At 41.1% G+C, this 23,118-nt stretch overlaps 1 protein-coding gene across 2 annotated transcripts in view; it reads right to left on the bottom strand.

The window, feature by feature from the left end:
• The window catches only part of SLC11A1 (solute carrier family 11 member 1), a 35,744-nt gene extending 24,124 nt beyond the window's left edge, over positions 1-11,620 (bottom strand). For both annotated transcript variants that reach the window (XM_063116746.1, XM_063116747.1), the window contains exons 1-4: positions 11,579-11,620; positions 7,330-7,547; positions 2,755-2,876; positions 21-143 (exon numbers count right to left, since the gene is read on the bottom strand). In XM_063116746.1, the coding sequence (XP_062972816.1) occupies positions 21-143; positions 2,755-2,876; positions 7,330-7,348 (264 nt within the window). In that variant the 5' untranslated portion in view covers positions 7,349-7,547; positions 11,579-11,620. The remainder of the gene's footprint in view (positions 1-20; positions 144-2,754; positions 2,877-7,329; positions 7,548-11,578) is intronic.
• Positions 11,621-23,118: the final 11,498 nt, after the last annotated feature.

The following is a 23,118-nucleotide window of genomic DNA, read 5'->3' as shown; positions in this document are numbered from 1 at the left end:
ACTTGCCCTCCTGTACTTACCTGAAAGCCAGCGATAGCCCCGCACTGTAGGTCTGACTCAATGTTTCCTGGATCCAGGTACGCAATGCTCATGAGGAACCCAGGCCCGGTGAAAGCCCAGAGCTTCCGAAAACTGAAGCCATACTGGAGAGGACAAGTTAGAACAAAGTCAGTAAAAAGCAGTGTGGGGTCATGACCACTTTCCTTTTTATTTTCTCAGTATTTTAACACCTAAATTTAAACTTTGCTGTTTTAATTCTGTATTTTAATCCTATATCAATTTCTGCTGTGTGGTTTTATCCTGGTTGTGCTTTTTATATTGTATTTTGTATTTGGGTTTTTAGATTGTTGGATGTTTTATTATGTTCTTAATGGTTTTAACTGCCCAGAGAGCTTCGGCTACTGGGCGGTATAAAAATGTAATAAAGAAATAAAGAAATGAAATCACTGTTCTAATTATTATTTATTTATTTAGCACCATCAGTGTACATTAATCAATATTTCTTTTTTTTTTTGGTTGTAAACCGCCCAGAGAGCTTTGGCTATTGGGTGGTATAAAAATGCATTAAATAAATAAATTTCTTATATTCTTTTGATGGCTTTCTCAAATACACACACACACACACACACACAAAAACACACACACACACACACATCAAAGCAAGATACAAAATACAACATTTGTAACAGCTAAAACAATTATTCACTATATCCCTCATTGGCTAGACCCTTATTCTGTATCAGGCTTAGGTCACTTGGTTGCAAGATAAGTCCAGCGTTTCTGTTTAGTTTTTACAAACAAGGATGCTTTTCCAGACTTATGTTCATCGCCTATGAAATGGGGATGGTTTATTGTCTCCCTTTAAAGTTGTAAAGCTTGAGCCTACAGTCCTATACCCACTTTGAGGGAAGGCTGTGGCTCAGTGGCAGAGCACCTGGTTTGCATGCAGGAGGTCGCAGGTATCTCCAGGTAGGGCTGGAAAAACTCCTGCCTGAAATCCTGGAGAGCCACTGCCAGTCAGTGTCAACAATACTAGGCTCAGATGTCCCAAAGAGACTGGGACTCAGTATTTATTTATTTATTTATTTATTTATTACATTTTTATACCGCCCAATAGCCGAAGCTCTCTGGGCGGTTCACAAAAATTAAAACCACAATAAAACAATAAAACAGTAAAAGGCAGCTTCCTATGTTCAGGTATCTGGGAGCAAGCCCCATTCAACTGAATGGGACTTTCTTCTGAATAGATGTGCATAGGATTGTACTCTAAGGGTGCAACCCCCTTCAGGGTTGGGCATTTCTTTAAATCCCTTCCGTACAACTCCTATAACTGAGCTGCAAACAAGGCTGGAACATTAAATCTCAAAAAAATGTGCTTAGGAGCTGGCTGATAAAGTCCCAGAGAGCCTGTCTTGCCTTGTGTAATGACTCAGAAAGTCCGTTACAATTGCATTGCATTCAAGCAGCCTCTAAAGACTTGTTGCAGAATCCCTTCCACAGAGGAAGTGAAATGTCTTACTGCAATCTTTCCCCCAACTGCCTGTCCTCCAGAAATTTTGGACATACTACAGCTCCCATCCGTCCCAGCCTCTTTGGGCAATGTTCAGGTACAATGCAGGTTGTAGTCCAAAATATCTATAGGGCAACAGGTTGCCTTCTCCTGCCATTACCAATATAACTCCTATTAGTGCTCATCTCATTCTAGTAGTATTCTGTCCCATCCGATCCCACACAGTGGAAGGAGAATTGTAGACTTGCTGTAGGGGAAAAATAATTTCCCACTTTAAACACACACACACACACACACACACACACACACACACACACACACACACACACACACGGAGATGTGTACTCTGGTGCTAGAGAGCAAGAATACTGCCTTAGGACACAATCCTATGCATGTTTAGATAGATAAAAGTCCCACAGCTCCCAGCATAGCTGGCTTGGGAATGCTGGAAGTTGTAGGACTTTTTTCTGTCTAAACATACATTGGGTTACATCTTAAATCATTGATTAGAGGGCTGGGGATTGTAGGAGCTTTTTTTTTTTATCTAAACATGCACAAGATTGCGCCCTAACAGGATCAAGTAACAGGTCACAAAATGGTGGCCACTTTTTTTTAAAGGGCTATTGTCAGATTGCCAGACACAAGATTAGGCCCTCTAGACCTTTTGGAGTTGCACAGAAGGGAGAAATGCACCTGTTGTGTCTGGCTTTGCATGGGAACATAGCAAGCTGTCTGATCCTGAGTCAGTCTGTTGGCCAGTCTAGCTGAGTATTGTTTACACTGACCTGCAGCAGCTCTCCAAGAGTTTCTCCAGCTCTACCTGGAGATGCTGGGAATTTTACCCAGGAACTTCAGCATGCAAAGCAGATGCTCAACCACTGACCTACAGACCTTTTACCAGTCATGGTACTGCAGGCATAGAAGAAGCCAGACCTGAAAGAACTTTCCCTTCTACGGGGCTTCTAAAGAGTCTTTTGAGGGTCTGCTATGACTCAAACTGTTTCCAACAACCTCCCCCCTCTCACCCAGCTTTACAAATAAACGCTGGGTTTTTCTCATCATCTCCACATACATGCACTGAGGTCCTTTCACACTGCATGGCTATCAGTCAAAGAGGTCATCCTGATATTCCCAGTCCCACAGAACAGGTCACTAACCGAGTGCCCTGTACATCTGATGGCCCTGGTGAATAGTCAAACCACAGGGGAATGAGTGAATTGTCAACCCCCTAGCCTAAGACTTACTCCTCCAACATCTGGAATGACAATCTTCTCATCCAGGTATGTTTGATCTTGGTTTTCCTCCTGATGATTTGCTTCTGGTGAATCGGTGGCACCATATTTAGTTTTCTTTCTGATTTCACTGTCTGTGAAGAGTCAAAGGCAAGGAGTCACTTTTAGAGCTTTTCTACACAAAGCATTTGTTGTGCACTCATCATTCCCTACTCACAGTTGGTTATAGGTTCTTTAGATGCCATCGTAACCCTCGAGGTTCACTTCTGCACTTACTATGAGTTTTTTTAGAGCAGGGAAAATGGGATCTTATTTCTAATGGCAAAAAAAGCACAATTTGCCCTTGTGTATTTGCACCTAGGAACAGCAGGAAAGGAAATGCTCTTTGCATAATACTCAGATCTCAATTCTGCAACAAAACTGAAAGTAGGTACAGCCTGGTGTAGAAAACCCCTGCATAACACATGTGAAATGAGGAAGGAATCTTAAAGAGATACACAAGTGGTTGAAATGATCCTGCAGCTGCAGCATTTTATATAGCAAATTTCAAGTGTTGGATGTGCCTTGCATACATTCTGTCAGTAACCCAACAATTCCGTAAGGCGGACTAATATTCTTATCCTTATATTACATGTGGTGGGACTCAGGACAAATTCTTACATTATTCGTGACATGGGGAAGTCATGACTGACACAAGAGATTTTACAAAATACCTGCTCCTGGTGGAGGTGAAAACTTCTAGAGCTGGTTTGTTCATATGATCAATACAGCTGCCTGCATTTTTGGGCTCTCCTTGGGGGCATGTGGCTAAGGGGACTGTCATGATGAGCGGCTGCACTTCAAAATTTACTACTACACCATAGGTTGTCAGTTTACTGACAGATCTGTTAAGAACAGGAACATCGAGGGTGCTTCTGAATAAATGGCTCTTAGAACTACTAATTAAAAGGCATCGTGCAGCTATCCTATCTTTTCCTCTTTAGCCAATTTTCTGTGATAAGGAAAAAACGAACAAAAAACAACCACCACAAGGAGCAGTGGGAAAACACAGGAGGATTGCAAAGAGAAGATGCCATCATCTGCAACCTTCCATAAAATTATGTGACTGAGGCAGGGTGACGGTGCCGTAAAAGCCTCATCTGGAAGCACCCATAGTATTGCTTTAAACAGAATGGGGAAAACTTCATCAAGGCATAATTCATAAAATCAGAGAAGCATACAATAGGTTTTCAGGTACAGATATAACACTGCTTTTCTTTAAGGCAGTTTTAAACTAGAAAATACCTTTACAAATGTCACAGCCTGCTACAATCTTACCCATGTCGTGTGCTGCACAAGTTCTTGACAAGGAGCTTCTGCACAGCCCCAGTGAGACTGTTCAGATCTAGTTTTAGAAGCCATTTTTCTTTCTTTCGATGAGACTAACAGTCTGGAAAAACCTGCCTGGTGAGTCTTCACTGTATTTTCATTCCCCCATGTGATGAGATGTGATTTGCATATTCAACTACAGAAATGTCCCATCAGTTTATTGCAAGCTCTAAGATGGAAATTACTCCTATCTTGACAGGGTTTGCACCTATCCACATTTTTTACCCAGCAGAAATTGTACATTAGAGGGAAATGAAATGAAGGGATAATAAAAAATAAAAAATGTGTGTGCATGCTATTGAAGTGAAGGATGTTGTTTTAATATTATCACAAAAGTAGAGTCAGGAATTTAACAACAAAATACTAATTATAGTAAATCCTGTTCAGCAAAGGTTTACTTCTCTCTGACAATTTCTTTCAAATTTATTAAGTTATTGTAGAAGATTTTATACCCAGCCCATCCAGTGTCAACACAATGCTTAGGATGATTTGTAAGGTTAAAAACAACAATGAAATCAATCATGATACATTAAGCAACACAACAATACAATAAATCAAAGAAAGAAAAAATGGTATAATAGCAATGGATCTGTGGGCAGGTGAGCACAGCCAGCTGGGTTGGCAAGCCGCCCAAGCAGGTCGGGTGGGCAGGAGGTGAGCAGGTGAGCAGGTGAGCGGGAGCAGCCAGCTGGGCTAGCTGGCCACCAAGCAGGTTGGGTGAGAGTCAGTGGCACAGCCACCATCACCAGAAGAAAAAGAAGCGGGGTGGCAATCATGATGGTTCCCATCATCCCTCACCAGTGGCTATGCTGACTAAGGCTGATGATAGCTTTACTATACTCTCTAAGGCCCTTTCTACACCTAAGGATTATCCCAGGAAAATAGAGGGATCATCCCTGCCTGCTCCTGGGATCCCCTGTGTGTCGTTTGCATGCACAGGGATGATCCCAGGGGGAAAGGGCAGGTGTAGAAACAGACTAATTGTGAACTCATTCTGCAAGTGTGGATCCGTAGCTAGTCAGAATGGCCCCATCCACACACAAGAAAATGGTGGAAAGCTTGGGGGAATCCCAAGGTTTCCAGAAGCACAAAAAATCCTTAGTCGGGGAAAAAGACTACAGCCCAGTGAAGACTGTGAAATCATTGTGGGGACAGAATGGTGGTTGAATGAAGTAGAGAATCAAAATCTGGGGAGGAAAAATGGAGAATGTCCTTGAAAGGGGCCTGGTTATCTAGCTGGAACCTTGAAAAGGACAGCTGCATGCTGCAACATTTTGTTGCAGGTCCCACTTGGAAATAAAAAAACAAGAAAAAAAACACCTGTGGCTTGGAAGTACCTGGGCATGAGCTGAAATAATCAATCAATGTCCAAATAAAAAGGCATTTCATTGAAACATTTAATTCGTAAGCAGGCATTAACAGGCCTGAGAGATTTATAATTAGATTACCAGAATGAGAGAATAAAACAGCCTCTCTGACATTCCGTTAAAGAGAAGGAAGAGGAGACATTAATTGTAGTTTATTTAAGGCAAGGGTAGGCAAACAGGTGCCCTCTGGATGTTTTGGACTACAACTCCCACAATCCTTGTCTATTGGCCATGTTGGCTGGGGCTAATGGGAGCTGTATTCTATAACATCTAGGAGACACCAGGTTGTGTACCCCAGATCTAAGGGCAAGATTCCAGGAGAGGTAATTGTATTTCCTGATGTGTTTAAAGCTACTATACGATGGTGGGTCCTATAGTGTCCAAATTATTTTTATCTACATTAATAAGATGGACACTTACTGCAGCTTTCGCCAAACCTGGTGCCCTCCAGATGGCTTGGACTACAACTCCCAGCATCCCTGACCATCAGCCATACTGAGGATGATGGGAGTTGAAGTCCCAAACATCTGGAGGGCACCAAGTTGGGGAAGGCTGACCTACCAGAAGGGTTGGATGCTGAAAAATATATATATGAAAAATGATAAGCAAAGTAGTCTTCAAGATGTGCCCTCCAAGACCAGCAGGCGATTCCTACTTGGCAGACTGGAAGAGTGGTAGAACAGTAACATATTTTAGTAGAAGTGTAAGCATGCTTTTGGAAGGGTAAAAGTCCCATGGAGCAGTGTTTTGCCCTGTAGCATCTGGCAAGTAAATGCACTCAGAATGTGGGACAGCAGAGTTTTCATAGCATTTCGTAGCACAGTGGGAGTTGTAGTCAAAAAACATCTGGAGGGCACAAGTATGCCTTAGATAAATATACAATTAATTAAATTTCACCCTTCAATTTAACAAATTGGGGAAAAGAGCCCTGAAATGATCAGTATTGGAAAATGTGTCACTTTGTCATCGGTGGGCATTCCTTCTTAAGGTAGCATCCATAAATCATCCAGAATAAACACAGCTGCCAAACATACACTTACCATCACAAACACAGATTAAACTCACTACTCCATAGAGGAGGTAAGCAGAAACACAAAGTTAAGATGAATTAACCCAAAAGATCTTTAAACATTACGTTATTTACACAACCACTTGTGGTTAGGGTTGAAAAAGACGGGATTTCACCACACTTCCAAGTTTCAAGAATGTCTTCGCAATCTTATACTAATCCGTTATTTATTGTGTATTAGTTAACCTGATGTCTTCACATAACTTTTAATTATTGTCGCTGTGTCCTTTCCCTAGCAGAGCTCCTGTGTTTTAAACAGCTGTGGACACACAAAATTTTAAAAGCTACAGATTTCCTGGGCATGGAGATGCAGTGATGAGAAAAAGCTGCACCTAATACATGTCTACTCAGAAGTAAGTCCCACTAAGTCCAATGGGGCTTTCCCTCAGGTATGTAGGTAAAAGACTACAGTCTAAATGTCTACCTGTCACAAAGGTACACAAAAACGATTGCAGCAGTTGTAATACTAATAGCTGTTTCATGAGCAAATGATCTAACCCAGGTGCTGGACTATCCACAGCCAGCACGGTAATTGGGGATGATAGGTGTTGGAGTCCAACACATCTTGGGGGCACCAGATTGGGAAAGGCTGATGTAATACTATCATGGTAATGAATATGTATTTTAAATTTATCCTTCAGTAATGTCAAAGTCACATGGATGCCCAAGAAAAAGGGGAGGGGAATCAGAAAACCCACATCCACACCCGTGAGGAATGGTGTCAAAAGTGATCCCTGCTTTCATTTTTATCACAGAAGAAAGGAGTAATAGCATGAACCCTACCTGATTCCGGTGTTCCCATTTAGAAGTTCTTTCTGTCAAAAGTTATCTTCAGTTCAGATGCAAAACTGGATATCATAAGAGCTGGAGTGCAACAGCCTGCATGCATAGCCCAAAGATCGCAATAAAGGAACAGCCAGTGGTAGGCAAATCTTTGAGAATGAGCTGAGCTTGGTCATTCCAGGAGTTCATAAGGAAGTAAAAGAAGGAAGTGCTCCTTACTGGAGAAAGTAACAGATAACAGTAATTTTATTTTGTCCTTACTAGACAGCTCTGGGTATATTAACTACTCAATGAATAATGTATGCACTTTCAGTTTCAATATGACAACAAGATAACCTTTCGGAACAAGGTTGGGTGGGGTGGGGTGAAGTAGGATACAGAACAGAGGAACGTGGGTGTATTTGGATCTAAATTATAGGGAAAGAGTATTATTGGTTATTTTTCAATACCACCCAATAGTTGAAGGTTTCTGAGCAGTTCACAAAACAAAACTTAGAAACAAAAAATACAAAAACACAATATGACAACTATTAAAAAAACTAATAACATTTAACATAAAATAAAACCAAAGTAAAACAAAGTCAATGCAAAAGCCACAGTGAAGTAAAATGCACTGCGTCATAATGTGTGTGTATGGCAGTTCTTCAATAAAAATCCCTGGGGCAGTTTGCACGAGAATAAAATACAAAATAATAATAATAAAATGAACAGTTAAAGTACAAAAAAATACAAAAATGAATAATAACAATCATGACAATAACAACATTAACAAATGCAGGGAAATAAAAGGCAGCAAGGTCTTAAAAGAGGGAATTCTTAACAAGAATTTCAGTTTCCTGAGTCATGCGGAGGGCATTCTCCACTTCTGATGGGTCTATGGATGCTAGGAAATCCTGCAGTGTTAGTGCAATCCATTTTGAAATGTCTTTTGGTTATGTGTTGTGTAACCATTTGAAGTCCAAAATGCCTCTTATATCCCCACTCCTTTTGGGAACTAAGAAGAAGATGGAATAAAACAACTGTTTTGATCTTTCTTGCTGAGACTGGTTCTATAGGTGGTTGATAGGCTTGATGAAGTTCTGATGCTTGGAAAGCTTATAAGAGCATGGGAAAGCTATAAATGTTTCTCAGGGAAGGTGGGCAAATTCAGAAGAATAGCCCCTGGCTACTAGGAGCTCCATCACACCTACTTCCCCCCTCCCCCGATATGCACCCGTGATTTTGACCTCATTTCATTAGCGCAGCAAGTGGTGGTCACTTTCACGTGCGTGCATTGCTGTGCTATTTCATCTCATGGCTTATTCGTTCTCCCACACCACCGCGCCCCACCTTCCCCCTCCAGTTCATCGATTCTTGTCCTTGATAGATGTTGTGATGGGCCTGGCCTGGCTGCCTCTGATCCATTTTCGGATAACTGTTTCATTATAGCCTATAAAATGGTTTTATTTCTTTTCTTTTTGAGATGGGTGTGTATGTGAAAGTGCAGGAATATGCAGCACGGATGCTTGCCAAATTGGCTTTCATGAGAGCCTTTTCTTTTTATTTTCCCTCTGTACCTGAGAATTGTTCCGTGTCTTTGGTTCTGGATCTAGCGATCCAAAATAAAGAGTTCATTAAAGGGATATGCCCATCAGCAAAGTAAAGGATAAAACCTCTTTCCATAAAAGCAAAAGGGGTAGAGTAATGGAGAATCAGAGAGCTCTCTCTCTCTCTCTCTCTCTCTCTCTCTCTCTGTGTGTGTGTTTATGGGGAGGATGAATGGGTTGAGTTTTTTTTTTAAAAAAATCCTAAAACATCAAGCAATAAGGGGATTGGCTTCACACTTGGCATGCCTAAAGCCTTACTTAGGAAATATCACGCTGCCAAGTTTCATCATTTTCTGAGAAGGCATCAGGGAAGGGGGCCATCAAGGGTTTCTGTGGTGCAGATGGGAAGACCGTCTTAACCCCTGCAGAAGTCGCAGATGTATATATTCCTCTGGTTTAGGTGTGTCCTCCATTATTTGAGGAATTCTAGTCTTTTTAGCTAATGGAGAAGAAGAAATGGAGAGAGAAAATTTTCCTATATGGGAAAACAAAAGTGAAACTAAACCCTAATCTACACCAAGCAGGATATTGCACTATGAAAGTGGTATATAAAGGGCAGGAGCCACACCAAGCAGGATATACCACTATAAAAGTGGTATATGGTATGTGTCAATGGGCCCCAACCATTGTCAGTGCACTTCAGTACCGCTATAAGCAGTAGTGTGGCTCCTGCCTTTTATATACCGCTTTCATACCGCTTTCAAAGTGCAATATCCTGCTTGGTGTAAATTAGGCCTATAGGGTAGGCTGAGCTACGTAGAACTTTATCCAGACCAACTCTGCTCAGTTAGGCAGGGCTGGTCTGGGGGAAATATGACAGCTAATCTCTGAGAGATACATTTTAGATGTAGAGATGAATTTTAGATAATGCGGTGGAGAATGCCCTCCATTTCACTCAGAAAAACATTGCTTAACATTTTTTTTTTTGCTGTTTTAACGTTGTACTAATTTCAATTTTTTAATGTATACCATGCAGAAATCCATTTTTGGATGAAGGCACAATTTATAGATTCTTATAATTAATTAATTATACATACTCTTTGAAATGTATGCACCCTACCTGAACATTTAGGGTGTCATCCCTTTAAGAGAAACGGCTATGACCCAGGAGGCCAGCCCCTTGGGGCACCGACTTTTGGGTGTGGCTGGTGAGAAAACTGGAGGAGTGTGCTGCAGGCTCCCAAGCCTCCTTTTGTGAGAAATGAAATTGATATATTAAGCTTCATCCCACGTACCTGTTTCCCTCAAATTATCCCCTACAGCGCTAAGCTGGCGCCGTTGTTGCTGCTAATCACACCCCGGGCGTCAGCGCTTCTAAGATCCTTTGCAAAGGGTTTAAGGGGGGAAATGTAAAAAAATCATTAAAAATCAATAGATGACCCAATCTGATTCAAATTTGGTATGCTTAAAGTTCTCCTTAATATCTATTACTGTGCCAATTTTGATGTCTTTATCTTTAAAGCTTACACAGATGTAAGCATTTGTTTAAATTTTCTTTAAACATATCAAATCCTGCTCCTGCGCCCCAGTGGCAGTTGGAAAACAACAAATGATTCGCTTGAAAACTACTAGCAAAATACCTCGATTCTTTTCCCTTTATAGCACAGTTAAAGCAGGATGCATGGGAGTACTTCACAGTCAAAGCCGATTATAAACTGGAAAACTTCAGAGTGCTTCACAATAAAAGCAGATTATAAGCTGGAAAACTTTGGAGTCCCTTGCACGCAATTCACAGTGATTGCACAGTATAACGCTGGTGTGATAAAACTCATTACCTACCTCATCAACTGGAAGTTTTTGTTCAAAAAGGTTGGAACAACAAAGTAAGTGTCAGATGGACCTCTCGGTAAAGTGCATTCCCTAACTGGGTTGCCATCACTGAAAAGGCCCTCTCCCTCCCTGATAGCCATAGGTATGCGTCTAAGATTATTTACTGGCCCCCAGCTCTTGATTGACCGAAGTTTAAAGATGCCATTTAAGATATAAGCAAGGTAAAGTGGCCACATTTTCTCCTGGCCTTTATCCTGTGCATTTAACAGCATCCTGACACACACAAATTAAACAAGTGGAGCTTTCCCCATATAATTCCATATCAGGAGAAGTGTTGCTTTCTGCACACTTGCATGCCAGGCTGCTATTAAACACATGGAAGCAGACCCAGTTGAAAATGTGGTGATTGTAAAGTAAATCTATCCTGTGAAGATAGAGAATCCGAGAAACCACAAAGGTGTTTCATTAGTTTAGGACAGCCTTACCCAGCCTGGTCATCCTAGCTGGGGAAGATGGGTCTTAAAGCCCAAAACATCTGGAGGGCAGCAAGTTGAGGAAGTTTTAGAATTAGAACTATGCTGTCCTTCATTAAGTCTGCAGGTTTATGTTCATCTATCTGCAAGTTAGGGTGCAATATCACACACACAAAATAAGGTTGCTACCTTTAATCTGGCAGGGCCCCTTGGCTTACAGCAGCAAATAGATCTTTATCAAGTTAAGCTTTACTAAGTATTTTATTACTTCACAGCCTGGTATGTCCTTAACTTGTGCCAGCTTTCTTATTTCCTCGTAGAAGCACAAACCAAGTTTAAATTCCTCCACCACCACCCCAACAAAAATATCAACAACACGCAGTCCAATACAAACCAGAGCTATGTGCTTGACAACCTCACCTGGCCACGGGTTACTGAATAGTTATGATGGCTCTTTCTACACATAAGGGTTATCCCAGGAAAATGGAGGGATCGTCCCTGCCTGCTCCCGGGATCCCCTGTGTGGCAATTGGATGCACAGGAATGATCCACGGACGATCCAGGGGGAAAAGGCAGGTGTAGAAATGGCCGATGTCTCCAGTAGGAAATCTTGCAGTAAACGCACAACATCCTGGTTCAGATAATTCTGCCAGTGTTCCTGGCATCACAAAACAGCCCAGACCTGTGCAAACAAGCCTGGAACCACTGACAATGCAGAACCATGCATCATAATCTGCTGCATACTCTGTGCTTCAATGCCAAGAATTTGAGGTCGGCATTATAAATCTAAAAGAGTTCGGGGGTGGGGGTGGGGTTTCTGTTTTAATATATTTGATAGGTGTACTCTGCCCTTCCTTCCAAGTGACTCAAAGTAACCTTCCTGACAGCATGAGCTGTCTCCTAGTGAATGGGCTCTCATTCACTAGGAGATTTTAAGCAGAGGCCTGATGGTCACCTAGCAGGGATGGGTTGTAGGTGGATTGCCTGCACCAGCAGGGGTTTGGACTAGATGACCTTTGAGGTGCTCTGGAATTCTATAATTCTATGTATAACATGGGTTTATCTTGTTTTATCATCACATCAAGAAATTAGGCTCACAGGCACCACATCCAAACCTCACAGTGTAGCCACTGCCATTGGCTTCCATCTTATTGGCTGACAGGCTGACATTTAATAAAAATAATATGACTTTATATACCTGTACATCTGTGGTGGTTCTTTAGCATTGGCTTTCGGTCACTCCTCCAGTATGATGATGCCTATGAGAAGCCCAAAAGGTGGCATGGTTTTGGGAGAGAGTGAAGAGTGTGGCTAGGGATGATGGCAGCTGTAGTTCCCATCTGGAGGGCAATAGGTTGGGGAAGACTGCTTTGGACTATGTAACTTTCTCCACTTCTGAATTCTCTGCTGAAGCTAAATTTTTCTCAAAATGATGACTCTGGGCAGAGCATGGGAGTGTGGGGTGGGTCGGCATTTTTTCTGGTTGAGGCCAAAGGCAGTGATGGGCAAGACCACCTCCTTGTCTCTTTCTCTCCCTATCTCTCTCTTCCTCTTTCTCCCTGCTCAGTGGGCTGCCAGGGGAGGGATAGATTGCTCTTGCCCATGGGTGTTGCTATAGAAAGGCTCATCTGCTCTTGTCAGAGATCTGGACAGAACAGTTGCAGAGGGCTTTTGAAATCAGTTGGAGGGCTGCAGGTTGCTCACGCCTGGTGTAAAGCGAAGACTGCAACTAAACAGATGAGGTGTTACAGACAGCCTACTACAAGCAGTGAGAAGTTCTGGAGGAACAGCCTTGCCTGGGTTTGGTTTCCTTTGGAATGCAGTCACTGGAGCCTATTGGCATTTTGTAACATTTGCATTTATTTCATAATATGTATACATGTTGAGCATATATATGTTGAGCATAGATGGAAGCAAAGCTTAAACACTCCCAACAGACAGCCAAGTTCCACTGCACCCATATTAAATCTGCAGGGAGGCAACCAGCACCACCAACATTATTTTAGCTTACAGAGACCAAACACTCAGCTCTTTGAGTCAGACAGAGGTGAAGAGACAAACTGCAGACTGTCTTTTAACCAGGATTATCCAGGATTAACCAGGATTATCACATTTTGTTAGCAAGGGAGAAGGTCTGTTCCCTTCTCTGATTGGTTTTTCCTATTCAGAATATTCACAAAATGATCCTGTATCAAGAAGCAATCATCTAACTATTACTGCAAGCTTTTCACAAAGCCCTGAAGCCTTATTTGTTTTCTTTGTATTTCTCCTGAGTCTGTGTTATTGAACTGTTCTTGCATTATAGCTGCGAGTGTGTTTTAGATTTTAGTACTGTCTGGGCTGGATGCTTTTGTTACTGATGTTTGTTGATTTTTATTAATGTTTGCTGCTTTATTATTGTATGGGATTTTAAGTAAATGCCCCTGGAAGGGTTTTGCCCTTAAGGGTGTCCTAGAAATATTTCAAATTAATAACTGTTTTGCTCCCATGGCAGCACATCACCAGGCTATTGACACTCTTTTGTCAAGTCCAGGGGCCAATCTACACTAGCATTTTATCCCAGAACTGTGATGTCTAGCTCACCTGTGCAGCACATAACATACGCGCCAAATTGTTTCGCCTGCAATTCCCCATTTTTCCAGTGATTGTGCTTTCCTGCACTACCAAGTCAGACCAGTTCCAATCAAACAGCATTATAACTCTTACTGGTGGGAGTGGCTTTAAAGTGGTACAACAGAGGTGTACCACTTTCAGCTCAAGGGCCAAATTCTGTTCCAGAGATTTTCTCAGGAGCTGTATTCCAGTGGTGTCCAGGGCCAAAGGCAAAATGGTGCCAGGCCAAAGGGAATGGGACCCATATACCAAAAGTACCAGCCTATTTTAGCTTGAAGTTCTTACTGCCAGTCACGAAGCCTTAGGAGAGGCATTTCCATCTTTTAGAATGGTGGAGGGAGCAGATGGCTTAGGAACAGAATATTATAAGGTTTTTAAGGAGTTTATAGTTCCGAAATTATTGAAACTTTACAACACTATATTACAAGGAGAGAAGATACCAGAATCATGGGAATACTCATTGATAATATTAATTCCAAAACCAGACAAAGATTTGACTATCCCTGATTCATATAGACTTATTTCATTAATAAATCAAGATGCTAAAAAATTTTCATCTATTTTGGCGAAACGGTTAAATAAATTTATATTAGAATATATAAGAGAAGATCAATGTGGATTTGTGGCGGGGAGACAGATGCATAGTTTAGTGGGAAGAGTTTTAAATGTAATACACGCGATAAAAAAATCAAAGATCAAGGCAGGAATTTTGGCATTGGATAGTTTTAAGGCTTTTGATTGTGTGAGCTGGCAGGCATTAAAGATTATTTTAGATAAAATAGGATTTGGAAATAAATTTAAAACTATAATAGAACAGTTATATTCCCAAAATACAGCGGTAGTGGTGGTAAACGATGGACTCACTGATAAGATACGACTAGCCAGAGGTACAAGACAAGGATGTCCGCTCTAACCTGTTTGTAATGGTTATGGAAGGATTGGCGAACACAATAAGAGATGATGGAGAGATAGAAGGAATTGGAGATGTAAGGAAAATAAAATTGAATATGTTTGCGGATGACACCCTATTGACTATTAAGAATCCAATAAGAAAAATAGATAGAATTAAACAACAATTGAGAGAATTTGAAGAAGCTACAGGATTAAGAATAAATTGGTCCAAATCAGAGAAGATTTTGTTTAATTACACTAAGAAGGAAGAAAAGGAATGGGAACAAAAGGGAATAGAAATGAGAGTTAAGGAACAGATTAGATATTTGGGAATTAAAATTACAAAAAATTTAGATAATTTAGAAAAGGAGAACTTAACGAGGTTAAAAAAAGAGGTATTAGAAAAATTGGAAAAATATAAAAGACTAAATTTATCCTGGTTTGGAAGAATAGCATTAATAAAAATGAAGATTTTAGCAAAGATTAATTTTGTGTTTAGGATGTTACCAATAAAAATTTCAGAAGTTGAGATAAAAAGTTGGCAAAATATTATTAACAAATATTGTAACGGAGATAAGAAAGCGAGGGTAAATAAGAATAAATGGTATTTAAGCCAAAAAAAGGGAGGATTGGGTCTCCCAAATATAAAATTATACTATGTAGCAAACAGGTTAAGACATATTGTAGAAGCAATTATAGGAGTAGGAGATTTAGATTGGATGGAGGATAAAATTACTTGTAATGTAGAGATGAGTTTGGAAAATGTTTTTTTTAAGGAAGGAGGGAGAAAGTGGGTTGATAGTATAGATAATCCACTCCTGAGGTCTCAATGGGAAATTTGGAGTAAAGTTAAAGGGAAGCTGCTTCCGAGCAACTCTCCCTTGTCACCGGTAATAATGTTAAAGAATTTCCCAGAGGAACTGAAGGGAAGATTAAGTAAAATATTAAAAGAGAAAAATAAAATGAAATTAAAGGATTGGTTAAGAGATATAAATACAAGAGAAGATAGGGAAGAGCTGTTAAAGGAGAAAAAATTATCTTGGTTAGAATATAGGCAATTAGAACAGTGGAATAAAAAGTGGATTAAAGAAAATAGAGTTTGTAGAGAAATGACGAAGTTTGAGGAGTTAATAGTTAAAAAGGAAAAATGTAAAGGAGGAAGTTTAGTCTTAAAAGGGTTAATGAGCGAAATATATAAAATATTGTTAGAAAAAGGGCTAATGGATAGTTCAGGAAAAATGGTATGGGAGACAGATTTGAAGGTACAAATAGGGCGACAGAGCTGGGAGGGACTGTGGAAACAAAGAGTGTTGAGAAGTATGTCAGTGAGAATAAAAGAGAATTACTTTAAAATTTTGTGGAGGTGGTACCTAACCCCGATTAGATTGAATAAGATAAATAATCAGCATTCAGCAAATTGTTGGAGAGGTTGTGGGGAAAAAGGAACGTATTTACATATGTGGTGGGAATGCAAATATGTACAAAGATTATGGAAGATGGTGTTTTTTGAAATTGAAGAAATAGTGGGAATGAAAATAGAACAAACACCAAAAATTGCATTACTGTCACTATTTGAAGATTTAAAATGTGGAAAAGAAATTAAAGAATTGATATCGAGTTTGCTGACTGCAGCACGATTGATGGTAGCTAGGAACTGGAAGATTCAGGGGGAATATTCTATTGAAGAATGGTATAGAGAAGTTTGGGATATAGCTATTAATGATAAATTGACTTGTAATATTAAGTGGAGGAAAGGTATAACTAAAATAAATGAGTTTGAAGGAATTTGGAAACAGTTCCTAATATTTGTGTTTTCTAAGGGAAGTGGGAAACCGCCAGCGGAAGAAAGTATGAGATTTTGGAAGCAGGAATAGATCCCGAGGTGGGGGGTGCACTTATATGTTAAGAATGATTATATTGTATGATAGGATAGGTTATAGTTAATATTTACTCAATATATATGTATTCAACATTTATTCAAAATGTATGTAGTATGTTGTGTTGTTGTTTCTTTTTTGTAAGATATTTTAATTTGTGGTAAATAAAATTAATAAATATTAAAAAAAAAGAATGGTGGAGGGAGGGAGGGGGAGGGGAAGAGACCCTCAAAAGCCAGGAAACCACAAACAATTGTCAGTCGGGAGAAAGGGGATGGGGTGTGGCCATCTGGGAAATCTTGGAGGGTCAGGTTGGGAGTCCTCAGTTGGGCCAGATTTGTCCCTGTGGGCATGAGGTTTCCCACCCCTGATCTAGATGGAGGATATCATTCTGGGTAAAAATCATCTTCCATTTCAGGACCAGCCCAAAACATTTTTCGGCCAGAGGTGAAAGAAAAGATGGCGTCTTCCCCATTTCAGAAGTTGACCAGACTGGCAGTTGAATTTTACTTCAACACTAGCAACAAGACACCATATTCCACTGAACCTGAGGGCAGCAGACTAGCTTAGAAGAGCAGGCCAGGCTGCCTGGCACACAAAACTCTGTTTTCCAACATCATGCCACCTCTCTTGGATCCCAAGCATCTGCTGCCTGAGGTGGACACCTCACTGTGTCTAATGGAAGTGATGGCTCCCTCCCACTGACACCAATGGGAGGGAAAATGAGTACACCAGCTCCATGGCTGATGTACTTTTTGATCCTTTCAGAAGAACCAGGGGAACCAGAGAAACTTCCCCTAATCTCCCCTGACATGCCCCCTTTAATTCCCTACTGGTGCAGAAACACTGCTGGTGGCACATGTATGCTAGCAGAGATTTCGGCTGGTGTAGCAGGACCCCTGGGGCTGCATGCTACACACACTTATCCAGAAGTAAGTCCCTTTGAACTTAATGGAGCTTACTTTTTAGTAGATTTGTATAGGATTACACTGGAATATTGCTATTGTAACATAAGGGCTGGGTATTATTTATTTGTAATGAGAACAATCCTATGCCCCCTAGATAGAGTCTGAGGGGACATATGACAGTTTGGATTTCTGAATCCGAGGTCAGAGACATCAGTCTAACCTTGGACATAGGAGTCCAAGCTCTCCTCCACCTCTCCTTCCTTCTTGTGGTCAGCATGGAGAAAGCTACACCAAAGACCTCAGAGAAAAGCGGAAGGGTGGTTCTGTGGGAGGGGAAGGAGGGCTTCCACAACCTCCTTCCCAAAAAAGCTAATCTAGCGAAAGTACAGAGATGGATGAAGGTGAAGATCGCTTCTGCTGTGCCTCCTGCTCTGCTTTGGGTGGCCATAAGCCTCTGGGTTCAGAGGATTACGACCATCCCCATAGGATTGTGCCCTAGTTGGCTTTATATACCATTCTATATCTAATAAGGTTGCTAAGAGGTGAACAATAGTAGCAATAGTAATAGAAGCAACAGCAGTAGTAGCAGTATGTAATACTTAAGAAGCACTTACAATTTTCTAAGTGCTATACAGATATTAAAAGATGAAATAGTCCATGCTCAAAGCCTAAAAATTTAATAGTCATGATACTAAAGGAAAAAAGAATGGGGAGGGAAGAGGAAAGCAAACATTGGAGCAGCTGCTCTTTCACTGGCTGATCTTCCCTGTGCCATTCTTCCTGAGTGGCAGGAGAGGCAGCCTCCCAATGGCCCTTGGTCCCCTAGTCATGGCAACGGCCAGTGTGCCTCCCTTCAGTTCTGCAGTCCCAAGGGCTGGGCGATGACATTAACTACTATGAATAGACATTATGGGTAAGCTACAAACACTGAAGATGCACACAGGCTCAGAAAACATTTAAGAGCTCTTAAATGCTGACTTAACACACAACCCCCCAAACGTAACAGGAGAGGCAATTCCCAGCATGGAATGCACTGTGCAGCAATGGAGAAAGCTTCATGTCAGATACAAGAGCCTGCCTGTCCCTGATAGAAGAAAGTAGCAGCTCTAGTTCATAGACAGGAGAGGGCAGAAATGTCAGAGAGCAAACAGGATGTGGTGCAACTGGAGGCCTTTGCTGAGGGCCGGAAAAGGCACACAGAGGTGAGACATCTCACCCATGCAATAATCTCCAGCACTGAAAAAAATGAACTGGGGTAGCTGCTGTTGTACTGAAATAATATTCCAGTTCCCTCTCTACTGTTCCCTTCCCAGCAGTGCAATGAATAAAGTATACGGTGTTCCTTTTTGTTTTGTTTTTTTGTGGAAGTTAAACATCTATATCTCATTTCATTCTCCCCTTTGCCCTTCTAGGACCAGCATGCTATGTCATCACTTTTCTCTGGATTTGAGCTGTGCTTTGTGGTATGCCTAACAGTTTTTTCTACTTCTTGTTTCATGTGCTTGTTTCTTCAGAGTCTGCTGTAGCTTAGCACATGATATTGTAGTGAGGTAGACACCAGCGTGACTGTTTTGTGCATGAATATATTTTCATCTGGTTCATTACAAAGAAACACATATCCTGGAATTTGCATAAGTTGCTAGAATTTTCTTTTTCATTTGCCGCTATCTCCTGCTGTGTGCAGGAGAAGCAGCGGGATCAAAACGGCCCACTGAATGGACCATGGGCACGTTGTTGACTTCCTATTTCAAAAAAGGAAGTAATGAGGGACATATGTGTGGGCGGAGAAACAATAGTAAGCAAACGTGATTCCCACCTACCCCACCCGTGTGATGAAAAGCTTTGTTTGCTTATTTCTGATCAATTACTTCTTAAAGGCATAAAGAGCAGACTAGGCTGGGTTTTCCCTAGCTACATATTATGTTTGGGATGGGGATGGGGTATCTCCAGAATGAGAAATGTTCTTTCTAGGAGCAAGGTCTGGGAAATTTTAGTGGAGCAGAGGGGGAATTCTCCAGATTTCACCACACTTCGAGACATGATTGATGACTAATATGACTCATCTTCGAGGAAAGCTCAAGTTACTTCCATGTATTCACCTCCACTGGCAAAGCTGCTTCCTTGTTTGGGGAAAAAAACATTTTCCACATTAGGCACTGGGCCAAGTTAAAAGCAACCAGGCCCTGTACTTATTCATCTCTCTTATCAATTTGTTAAGGGTAGGCAACCTGGTGCCTTCTAGATTTTTTAAAGTCCCATAATCTCTGATCATTGGTCATGAAGGCTGAGGTTTATGGGAGTTGTAGTCCAAAATATCAGGAGGTCACCAGGCTGTCTCCGACTGATTACATGTAGGTACACGCACAGAGAGGAATGTTCTGTATGCAGATACAATGAGGAAAACTTCACCTTTGAATTTCTGCTTGTCACACAGCTGTTAAAGGTGCAGAAACCTTCCCTTGCCCCCAAGAAACCTTGGCAACCTTAAAACACACACAAAAATTGAGTACAAGGATGGCTAAAGAAAGCAAGACTGAGTAGCTGTGGAATGGAAGCTGAGGAAATGGTGGGTTGTGGAGAGACATGGTGCTGAAGAAAAGCGAAGTAGAAAGTAGGATTGAGTCAAAAGTCTTATGGCTTCGAGGGACAGGGAGACTGAAAGGCTCTGTGCTATTGGCAGGAGACAGGGACAACCAAGGAGCCTTTGGGGGCTAAAGCACAAGGAGCCAAAGGGGTTACCAGGGTTGGAGGGTTCCTAGCGCTTTCTGCAGTAAGAATAAAAGTGGAAGAAGCAGTGAGAAAACATGAGTGTCTCCCCTCCCACAAAATTCCGTGAAACAGGCAGCATGATGGCATGATAAATGCCACAACTGGAAGCATCCCAGGTTAGGTCTAGTTTCTAACAGGAGTCCTGTACTTTTGGATATGGATTAGAAGAAGACTTCTGGCAACCAGCAGGGGGCTGTCTAAATGCTCAGAAAGCTCCAGGGTGTGTGTGTGGTGGTGTGGCGTCGATTATACGATGCAGCAGCAATTGCACACCCACTCCAGGGCTTTCTGCTGAAGCTGCGGAGAAAAAAAGTCGGGGACTTGCCCCAACTTTTTTTTCTGGAGCAAAGCGAAGATGTGCAAGACGATGTCAAGACAGCCCCTAAGCCTCACTCAGGAGTTGCAGCAGAGGCATGGCTGGGCGGATGGTGACCCTGATTGGTCCCCGTCTGCCTGGGAAGAGGACAGGGGATGTGACTGGTGCTGGAAATCCTGCACTTTCTTTGCAGCATCAAGATTAGCTGCCGCTGCCCCGCAGCAGCAGCAAAAGCACGGAGTTTTGGATCAATTGCAGTGGCAACCCGCCATCATAAAGACAGTCCCCGGAAAAGCTTAAAAAGGTACAGAAAAGGCCAACCAAAACAATCAAGAAAGCATTTGGGGATTTTATGTTTAGAAAACAGGAGAGTAAGGTGGGGGGAAGGAACACATGATATAGGTTTAGAAAACTATGCATGGGGTGTGGAGGAAGTGGATAGGGAGATGTTTTGCTCCCTCTCTCAAAATAATAGAACCTAATGGGGTCATCCAATGAAATTGAATGGTGGACAATTCAGGACAGGCTTCTTTACACAGTGCATGGTTGGTTGAACTATGGAATTTGCTACCACAAATGTAGGCTTTAATGGAAGATTGAGTAAATTCATGGAGGATAAAGTTATCAGTGGCTATTAGTCATGATGGCTTTATTTATGTATTACATTTCTCTATGTTACCTCCAGGATCTGAATTTGAGTTGCTAGGTGGGAAAAACCTCAGGAGAGAGCTGTTGCACTTATGTCCGACTTGTGGGCTTCCTGGAGACATTGGGTTGGCTGGATAGGCCTTTGGCCTGATTCAGCATGAGCGGGTGCTTCTTTCATTCTTATGACAATGCATTCCTGGGAGTGGGAGGGAGCAATAGGAATCAAGATATAATGGGTTGGAGCAAAACCTCTCTTATTGTCAGCCACCATGGGTGCCAGTCATTGGGCAAAAAGAAGGGATATAAATATTTTAAATAAATAAGTATAAATAAACAAGTTTCATGTTTCTTGGACAGGGACTTTATTTTGATTTTGTTTTGGTTTTTGCTCCTGATTTGTTGTAAAGAACCATATGCGTTGATGGTGTTATGACAACATATGAACATGCTCTTAATATAACGATTTTAGTATTGCATTTTTATTATGTTTTGCATCTTTGATTTTTTTTTAACCATTATGCGATTTATTTATTTTTTACCATTTAAGATTGTATTGTAGTGTTCGTTGCTTTAATGTTTGGAAGCGACTTTATTCTAAAGAAAAGTGGTTACAAATAAATAAATAATATCATTATTATGTTGAATTAACTGGCCAATTCTTTGGCTTCAGGCAGGATTCTAGTTATGTGTGACTACGCTAGACTTTTTGTTTACTGTTTATATGTAAACGTGCATATAAATGTATCCTCCTCCTCCTCCTCCTCCTCCTCCTCCTTCTTCTTCTTATTTATTACATTTATATACCGCCCCATAGCCAAAGCTCTCTGGGCGGCTTACAAAAGTTTAAAACAGTGAACATTAAACACAAATATACAAAATTTAAAACCATAAAAAGCATAAAATACAAACAAAAATAGACAATATCCATTTAAAACAACTATTCTGGGGTCAGTTAAAAAACTCAGCATATGCTGTTAAAAGCCTGGGAGCAGAGAAAAGTCTTGACCTGGCAACGAAAAGTTAACAATGTTGGTGCCTCAAACCAAAAATGGTAAAAACATGCCAGGCCCCAGAAGTCATTTCCCCATGTTGTACACATAAAGATTACATAGAAGTTCCACCGAAGTGAATTGGTGGTTTGTTTTTAAAATAACTGTAATTGTGGTTGGGGTGTTAATTTAAAAAATAAAATAAAAAAATCAGTACCATTTTCTCTGTTCAAAAAATATACCCTTGCTTTCAGAGAACCCTGTTTCCCAGAAGGCAAAGTCATGGTTACATATCTTCTTGTTCACATTGTGCTTATTTGTGCAGGATGCGAAAGACTGGCCTCACATGATGTGGAATCATCATCTGTTTTGCTGAATCACCCTTAGAAAGGGGGTTGAGGTTAAGAGATGCAGGAAGCAAAAGTGTTACTTCTCTCTGACAACACCAAGGGCTTGTCTAGACATGCGCTTTTCCCTGCGCTTCAGAGTGGTGGCAGGTGATTTACATGACGCAGCCGTCACTCCGAAGTGATCCAGGGGCAAAGCCCCAAAGCTCCGCTCTAAAAAAGTCGGGCACTTAGTCCGAATTTTAGCTTGGAGTGAGGCTCCATGCCTCTGCGGACCCTTGTTAAGAAAAAATAAATTAAAAAAATTAAAGGGGGGGTTGGATATTCTGCCAGGGAGGGGACCCCGTTCCTCCCCCTCTTGTCCCCCCCCATTTAGCTGTAATGCACCCCTTCTTCTAAGGTTAGGTTTTTTTTAAAATAATAATAATTGGACTGACTTGTTCTTTTTATTTTATTTTTTAAAGCTGTAAATGCGATCCTTCGCATTTACAGCTTTAAAAAACAAAAACAAGTCAGTCCAATTATTATTATTATTATTAAAAACCTTAGAAGAGGGGGCGCAGAGAGGTGTTCCCACAAAGCTTCATCACATCTAGTCAAAT

Source organism: Elgaria multicarinata, chromosome 2, assembly GCF_023053635.1.
Source record: "Elgaria multicarinata webbii isolate HBS135686 ecotype San Diego chromosome 2, rElgMul1.1.pri, whole genome shotgun sequence".
In the NCBI taxonomy this organism is placed as follows: Eukaryota; Metazoa; Chordata; class Lepidosauria; order Squamata; family Anguidae; genus Elgaria; species Elgaria multicarinata.
Note: the sequence above shows the minus strand (reverse complement) of the source record. Positions and strands in the feature narration are given on the sequence as shown.